This window comes from Haliotis rubra, unplaced genomic scaffold (assembly GCF_003918875.1).
Source record: "Haliotis rubra isolate DU_JTF1 unplaced genomic scaffold, ASM391887v1 Scf875, whole genome shotgun sequence".
NCBI lineage: Eukaryota > Metazoa > Mollusca > Gastropoda > Lepetellida > Haliotidae > Haliotis > Haliotis rubra.
In genome coordinates this window covers 359,492-368,805 of record NW_025767607.1, presented here as the reverse complement: position 1 = coordinate 368,805, position 9,314 = coordinate 359,492, and the positions used below count along the sequence as shown (strand labels likewise).

Sequence of the window (9,314 nt, the reverse complement as noted above, 5' to 3'; positions counted from 1 at the left end):
TAAGTTGCCATGGAGATACCGACGCTTCCTGTCTATCCCGACAGCATTCCCAGAAACACGGCTGAAACAGTGCTGCTGAACACAAAGAAACATACAAAAGAGGTTCTGTTAAGTTTAGTTTCAATATCTGGCCACTTAACCCTCGCCTGGTCTTCATCCTCCACATTGCAACTGACAACATGTTCACTTGATGTCCTGTTGGACCACAGATATTAGTTTCTTTCAGAGACATACAATATATTGAACTTCCTCAGATGTTTCACCTTAATACACTCTGAACGAATAGAGGATTATTCAAAGTTTCAGTATCAGCATATACGTATGATCTGACAGGTTCAGTTTAAATCTGTTTCTGTACGTTGCTGTAGTATAAAATAGATTGGCAGTCCAGGCATATACCAATACACCATCTTTATCTCGTCAGCATTCCAAGGACCACAGCACTTACAACACTACTAAACATGAAGAAGCATAGGAAACACTTCTTGTTCAGTTTAGTTTCAATATCTTCCCACCTTGGTCTTGTCTGCTCTTCATCCTCGACATTGCCACCGAATGTTTTACACATTCTTAAGATCCATTTCGGTGGTAGATTCACTTTCATTTTCAGGAGGAGGATGTTGACAACGACGATGACGACACTGGTGAAATTGGCCAGAGACACGTAGAGGCTGAAGAGGCTGACGGTCAGGGAGTTCTCAGGCAGGGAGTCTCTGATGATGGACAGAAACAGTTGGAAGCTGAGAAGGACAGACACGGCAACGCTGGTCTTCTCTCCACTCTGTGAAGGCAGGAGGAACACGAAGCTGTTGAGGAAGTAGAGGAGGACAACGGGGAGCAGGATGGTGAAGATGTAGAACCGAGGCCGTCTCTTTAAATGGATGGGTATATATATCAACTCTCCGCTGTAACCGCCACTGATGTAACGGATGTCACCAGGAGAAATTTCAAACTCGCCATTCTCTTCAAATTGTTCCATATCAACATCTGTTTCACTGGAGATGTGTTTTTTATTGTTGCTACCGAACCATCTGACTATTACAATTTCACACGTCTGGGTATCAAAGGGAAACTTGTAAATGTTGATGAGGCATCTGGTTTCTGTTGTTCCTGCGAGAAGCCATTGGATATTTCCTTGACTCGTAACCAACAGAGACCCTCCATTATGCATTAGCGCTTGATCCGTGATACTATTTCCAATAATCAGCTCAGGTTTCCAAAATTTGTTCGAGTCCACAAGAATACTTTTCTGTGAGCTAAATGAAGCATTCCAAACAAGTCGTTGATCGTTCCACGAGAGGACCATCCACATGGTGCTGCTAAGAAACTGCTTTTTGTTGTCCAGTTCTTGTAAAGATGTCAATCCTGCTTCAATACTAATGTTAACCACATCGATGGGTTTGTGATGGGCTTTGTAGTCTTGTAGGATTATGTCAGCAACCTCTCCATCCGACTTAAAACATACGCTCAGTGGTATAACTTGCAGGATGCATGTCAAGATAGTAACCTTTCTGACGTTGAACATCTTATCAGGCGAATGTGCAAGTCCATCAGATGCAAACGGATGATGCGTCGTCATATTTATGCAAGACCGTCAGTGTATGTTTCTATGGAGATGACATAGAACAAAATGTAATCATCTGAAATACCGAAACTTAGTGTTAATAGACGTCAAAGTGAAGGCTTCAGGGTAATTATTTCAGTGCACTTCTTGCCAAACTGTGAATCGAAGGCATGATCCAATTAGGTAACAGCCATAAGAGGTTTATAATGAATTAATACAGATCGATATTATACTCAGCTCTCATTTGTCTCTGAAATGTTTGCGTCAATGCATCCCGTGTACATAAAGAACTGCAAAGTCGTTTTCCATGATCATTAAGCTACTTATCTACTGAAAGCAGTCTATTTTAAGATTATGGCTGACTTGAACAAGACGGAGAGATCACTTGTTGAAAGAGACGATTATTGACAGTAAAGGTCATCCCTCTCATACAACTTTATGTATAATTGTTACTCACTCTAAACCTTAATAAACACATTCAAATACTCAGTTTTAATTAAGATGTATAAATCAGTAAACGTGATTTGGCATTATCGTATACCTGCATTATAAGTTTAACTTGTTCACAAATGACATGGATAATTACTCTCTGTTCACCAAGCAGTGACTGATCATATGTCATCACCTGTATGAAATGATACTGTCTGCAAACAATCTTGCACCTGCCAGGTTGATTGAGCGATATAGTGCCAGGAGAGCGGAGAATCAATTTGACTGGACTTGTGTTAAAACAATCTGACAAAATTGTGTGAAGAATATCCTCGTAGTGCCAACTGTGTAATGCTAATATCTCTTCCCTCGTGTGGACCCGGCGTGGATTAGGTCCTCAGCAGCCCATTGATTGTTGTAACAGGCGACTTTTCTTGTAATATACACTTGCAACTATGTGGAGCGGGCTTATTTAAGTCGGATAACTTGTGCCCAAATCCGTTTCTTAATTGAATAAAATATGTTTCAATCAACAGGAGACTAAATTCGGCAACCTCTTTGCCGTGGTTTGGTGGAGGAGGATTCTGGTGTTTGAGGACAAAGGAGCTAGAAAGAGTGTTCTTTTTACCCAACACACCAGTAAGACCCTTGCTTCACCTAGACGGGTGGTAGAATGGATCAGGTTCTATCAATCGGTTGTTTATGGCATGTCCTGTGCATAGGCAGCGTGTATTTAATAATGTCAAATATAACAATTTGATCGAGTGAGTTCAAATCTAACGTCAATATATCCCTGTTTATTGTATATAATTATAATTTTCCTGGAGTCCTGTACCAGAAGGAAATGGGTCATGGACCAAACTGGTGATATGGACACTGAATTCTGAGTTCTAGAGGAAAATGCCTCGGGCCGAGCCATTCTGACATTCATCCTTTTATTAACAACATCGTTTTGTCCTGATTTCTGGAGTATGGCGTTCCTGGTGTGGTAGGCTTGCCTCAAGGACAGCACCGTCTGAGTTGGTACTCGATGGCGAATGGGGAGCAGGGAGGCTGAAACTTATTCTTAGGAATAAGTCTTTAACCTCGCAGTTAAGTTTTACGCCGCTTTTAGGAATATTTCAACAATATCACACCAGAAGTGAATGATCATAAAAATGCCACTGAAAGGCAGCTCCAGCTATGTGTAAATTAAACCAGTTATTGGTGTTTAGAAAACGGATTAAATTTCCCTAAATCTAATTGTACTAAGGTACTAATCGAAGAAGCCAAATGCATGGTTATTAGCATTGGACCTTTCTTCCCCATATCGAATATTAAAAGAATAAATGCCTGAAGAAACTCGATTTATTAATAGTTGTTTCTAATTCCAAAGACCGCCTCCGTGGTGTAGTGGTTAGACCGTCCGCCCGGTGAGCGGAAGGTCGCGGGTTCGATCCCCGACTGCGTCATACCAAAAGACGTTAAATATGGTACTTGTTGGTCCCTGCCTGACGCGCGGCATTAATGGGTACAGCGAGGACTGGTCGGCTCGGAGTCAGTATAATGTGTCTGAGTGGGGTATTCATGCTTCACTGCGGCATGGCATCTCAGTGGGCTTGCACTATAAAACCAGCTTAAGTCTGGGCTAGTACAGGCAGCCGCACATACACATACACACACATGCACATCGTCATATGAGCGAAATATTCTCAAGCACGACGTAAAACCCAATTTCACCTCACCTCTAATTCCAAATGTTGAAGTGACCAGTCAACCCTCCTTTATCTGTGTGCGCACTAAACCGTTCAAAGCTCGACCGTCTATAGTGGAACCTGCAAAACCAACCTTAAACTTTAAGATTCTGCATAAAATGATTGGCCCCCTGAGAGGGTATGTAAGTCCCATTTCATTCAATTTAATGTTTGGCTAAATTGCCAACGGTCGCCAACGGTCCAGTTTGTGTCCATGCAGGTCGCGAATGAAGTCCCCAAGGTCCCTAGTGTGGGGATTATCCTTCAGTTCTCGGCGATCTATAGCCCCTTTTTTTTATTGTATTGTTCACTTTAATGACATATTTTTATAATAACATGCTAGTTCTACCTTACTATATGTGATACGCCAGTCGTTTTACTGTTCATCACCGACAGGTTCGCATCTTCAAGATCCGTGAAGATCCGGGGTAGAATAGGTCTTCAGCAACCCATGCTTGCCACAAAAGGCGACTATGCTTGTCGTAAGAGGCGACTAACGGGATCGGGTGGTCAGGCTCGCTGACTGGGTTGACACATGTCATCGGTTCCCAATTGCGCAGAGCGATGCTCATGCTGTTGATCACTGGATTGTCTGGTCCAGACTCGATTATTTACAGACCGCCGCCATATAGCTAGCATATTGCTGAGTGCGGCATAAAACTAAACTCAATCACTCACTCTAATCTTCAAAATGTATTCATCTTTATTTATAAATTGTTCTCGTCACAATATGGCTGAAATATTGCCAATGTGACGATAAATAATAAGTCACCCGCTCTCATTCTTCATGGCCTTATGCTTTGTCTTGGATCTAACATCCCCTATTAGCAGTCACAATGTGGAAGCCATCGAGTCTCTTAAACAACGCCGTATCAAATAATCTTTTCAGTAAGTCACAAACCTATATTCTAATGAGTCCAATCCTGCATACAGCTGTGTTTTAATGATCTTTATGATGATCTGTATAACAAAAGACTTATTCCCCTTTTACAAATTAAATTTTTCCTCTCGGCCGCTAACATTGAACTAGGACTTATCCTTTCCGCCTGCTTTCTTCTCTGCATTTGGAGTTAGTGAGTTTTGTTTTACGCCGCTTTTAGCAATATTCCAGCAATATCAGGGCGGGGGACACCAGAAATCGGTTTCACAAATTGTACCCTTGTGCGGAATCGAACCCGGGTTTTCGGCGTGACGAGCAAACGCTTTAACCACTAGACTACCCCACTGCCCCTTCGCATTTGGAGAGGCCACATGTGTACCTAACACTGACCACACTAACTAAAGAAATCAGAAACCAGTAAATTACAGTACAAACAAGAGTTCATTCAATTTTGAAGTAAATATAATACATACAAATCTATATAGAGAGATGGATCCAAAGATGGTGCCACACTCTATTGTGCCACTGTCATTGGATCCAGAACAATATCTTCTCGATTGCCAAATAGGAGCTCCTGTAACACCACGTTTAATCCCATCCCATTTTAAAACCAGTGACAAGAGGAAACATCATAACAGACCAATATTACAAATCATCATATATGAATGATATATTTGCATATGTATCGTAATTAGTAACCGAATTTGTTAGAATGACTAAATTGACTGTTAGTAGCAATACCTTCAAAGGGCTTGAAGTAGCATAAAATAGTTGTCCCCCTGAGCGGGTAAATAAGTCCGATTTTATTCAAGGTATTTTTCATCCGATCTACAGCCCGTTTTTATATTGTACTGTGCTTAATAGTGATATGATGTTTAAGTTAAATGCTAGTTTAAAATCTCTAATTGTTGTGCCTTTAGCTGTTTTACTGTCCTCTGTTGACAGATTGTATGCTACAACATTATATCTATTATTAACCTATGACCTGTTTGAGTCACGATATGGCTGAAATATTGCCGATGTGACTTTTGAATTTTTTAAACTCACCCTCATTGACATCATTGAATTATCCAATGCTTTTGTAACTGCGCAATCTTCTGTTGGCTACCCAGTCATCTTAAGACAGCTGAATCAACGAAATTGTGACACCGCTTCTCATGCCATACTCCGATTATAAATCCGGGATATATATGCAAAAGAAGTTGTACATCAATATAGGTATCAATAAATTCAGTGTATGAAATAAGGCCCGTCCGACCGCCCGAGACGGGTTACATTTCAGACGGACAGTGTAGATTTACAGCTAGCCAGCCCGATGAACTGGTAAAAAAATACTTCTGAGTCATATATTGGTGTCTGGTCTGGTTAAATCCATTTTGGACTGGTAACATTTTGAAGTTACCAGCCCTGACGTCTGGCTGGAGTTTAGGCTTATTTCATACACTGATAAATTACCAAAAAACACAATTATCAGTTAAACCAACGTGGGTTCTCAGTCCAGATTTGCAGAGACGTGTTGCATTGGCCATACAAGATATACTCATGAATATGCATTAAAAGGTGAAGATTCTCCATTCTCTATCCCTTGTGATGAAAGAATTACAGTCAGGCATGTCCTGCTTGATTGTATAGAAATTTACAATATATAGAATGATATGTTTAATAATGTCAGTCTTTATTTAATTATTCATTTTTAGAAATAAATAAAATTGATTGAATTTTTTCAATAATATGTTTTGTGAATAGATAAATGTTGTTTTTTTTTATAATTGGTGGATTAAATTAACTGAGATTGTTAGTGACTATCCTGAAAGGGGTTATAGTATTGCAAGAATATTCTCCCCCTGAGTGTTTCAAAGCAAATTTAGGCCTTCCGGATTTATAATCGTAGTATGTTTGTAATTTCAAGTAATGGTTAATCGTTCAATCGTCAGCCGTTTAAGGAATTGTGTAAATCCAACTAGGTTCAGTGCAGTTAGTAGAAGTAGTACAAATCCCATGGAGCCTAGTTTGGGAATCTATATCCCATTTTTATATTGTATTGTCTAAATAGTAAAACAAAGAGAAGATTTTTGTGTTATATGTTAGGATTACATCTATACCTGTGTTGTTTTGTAGACAGGTTGTCTATAATCTAATTTTATGTATCATGAATATATATATTGTTTTTGTCACGATATGGTTGATTAAATTCTTAACTAACAAATTTAACCTAACCAAATGATCCGTTGGAATCTTGTTGAGTTGGTTAATCAAGACTGATTATTCTTTTGCGTTTACGTTGAATTTATACCACAATTCATTGTCACTTTAAGTCTCACTTGAAGTCTTGTGGACCATAAATATTGGCTGGCTTCGTTTAAAGAAGGAAACTGTCTTCTAACGAAAGTGTACAAACATTTAATTGAACTTCCTCAGTTATTCCACCTTTATACACTCAATACGAACAGAGAATTGTTCAACGTTTCAGTAGCAGGACACACTTATGGTCGGCCAGGTTCAGTTTAAATCTGTTTCAGTACGTCTCCTCAATAGGAAATAGATGGTGAGGAGGCCATCAACTTCATCTCGTCAACATCCCAAGAATCACAGCTGTTACACCACTGCTAAATACAAAGAAGCCCATGAAACAGATCTTGTTTAGTTTAGTTTCAATATCAGCCCAGAGTGGCATTTTCTGCTCTTCATCCTCTACATTGACATTGACAACATCTACATTATTTGAAGCAGAGTCTGTTTTACACAATCTTAAGATCCATTTCGGTAGTGGTGTCTCTTTAATTTTCAGGAGGAGGATGTTGACAACGACGATGACGACACTGGTGAAATTGGCCAGAGACACGTAGAGGCTGAAGAGGCTGACGGTCAGGGAGTTCTCTGGCAGGGAATCTCTGATGATGGACAGAAACAGTTGGAAGCTGAGGAGGACAGACACGGCAACGCTGGTCTTCTCTCCGCTCTGTGAAGGCAGCAGGAACACGAAGCTGTTGAGGAAGTAGAGCAGAACAACGGGGAGCAGGATGGTGAAGATGTAGAACCGAGGCCGTCTCTTCAAATGGAAGGTTATACTTAGCTTCCCTTCATTGTAACCGTGATCAATGTCATGAGAAATTTCAAACTCACTATTCTCTTCAAATTGTTCCATATGAATACCTGTTTCACTGGAGATGTGTATTTTATTGTTGCTACCGAACCATCCAACTATTACAACTGAACACGTCTGGGTATCAAATGGAAACTTGTAAATGTTGATAGAACACCTGGTTTCTACTGGCCCTGCGAGAAGCCATCGAATATTTCCTTGACTGGTAACCAGCAGAGACCCTCCGTTATGCAGCAGCTCTTGTCCTTTGATACTATTTCCAATGATCACCTCAGGTTTCCAAAATTTGTTCGAGTCCACAAGAATACTTTTCTGTGCACTCAACGAAGCATTCAAAATAAGTCGTTGGTCGTTCCACGAGAGGACCATCCACATGGTGCTGCTAAGAAACTGCTTTTTGTTATCAAAGTTCTTGTACCGATAACAATCCTGCTTCAATTCTAATGTTAACCACATCGATGGGTTTGTGATGGGCTTTGTAGTCTTTTAGGATTATGTCAGCAACTTCTCCATCCGACTTAAAACATATGCTCCATGGTATAAATTGCAGTATGCATGTCAAGATTGTAATCGTTCTATTCTTCAACATCTTATCAGGCGAATGGTTTCAATTGAATGATACGTTCCTATTTTTTCTGTATTACATCTGTGTATGTTGCTATGGAGATGACATTAAACATAATCTAATCCTCTGATAGGACTTAAGTTCGAAAAGGGTTTAATGGTTGGGGGCATTCTTCGGTATAATTAACACTTTGCACTTTATGTATATTTGGAAATCTAACAGTATGGTTCCATTACCTACCGCAGAACATATTTACTCAGTGTGAGTAAACAAGGAGAAGAAATAGAGCCCTTACATCAATTTGAATATTTTGCCTACAGCTGAATTTCTATTGTCTGTGAAATGTTTGTGCTGATGCCTCACGTCACTGAAAGTGATCAGAACCATTTCCATTACCATTTGAAATCTCAACGAAAATGTTTTTATAGGCAATTGATTACGAATAATTATCAAAGAGAAATGAGAGGTATTCGCGAAATCAATTTTCTGTCCCTGAAGTGACATCTATAACAAACATATGTAGAGGCTGGTACAAAGTACAAAGTCCAAGATAATACAGTATGGAAACTTTACTGATCTCTTGAATGTTAAAGAGTTGCGCGACGCTCTGTCAAACTTTGTAGGAAGAACATGCTCGACTTCACTTGAAAATTGTCAAAAGGGGACACAAATTCCTGTAGCCGTAGAAATATTCCTAGGCATAAAAGTGAGTGGGCTAATATCTATAGTGACATCGGCAATATTTCAGCCACATCGTGAAGGGAACAATAACATATATTTTATAGATTAATAACATTTGAATTTTAAAAGCATGAGAAGAGCAGTAAAACGATATTATTCAAGAGAACGATACACTATATATATATACAGGCTATAGATTACGAAAAGAAAGATTTATGGATGTCAACTTCTAAATGCCCTGCAAAGATTTGAGCCTATAGACTCCCAACAACTCAAGGTAGATCACCATAGTAGAGAGCATGGGGAATTACAGTACATTTGCTTCCTGCATGGACCCTAGCTGGATTTACAGCATCCCT

At 39.6% G+C, this 9,314-nt stretch overlaps 1 protein-coding gene across 1 annotated transcript; it reads right to left on the bottom strand.

The window, feature by feature from the left end:
- Positions 1-7,169: 7,169 nt before the first annotated feature.
- On the bottom strand, positions 7,170-8,084 carry LOC124263258 (neuronal acetylcholine receptor subunit alpha-3-like). Its single transcript, XM_046697850.1, has one exon. It carries the CDS (start codon positions 8,082-8,084, stop codon positions 7,170-7,172), a length of 915 nt encoding a protein of 304 aa, XP_046553806.1.
- Between the last annotated feature and the right edge of the window lie 1,230 nt (positions 8,085-9,314).

Excerpts from the sequence above, each read along its gene's own strand:
- LOC124263258 (XM_046697850.1), bottom strand. The coding sequence starts at position 8,084 with ATGTGGATGGTCCTCTCGTGGAACGACCAACGACTTATTTTGAATGCT.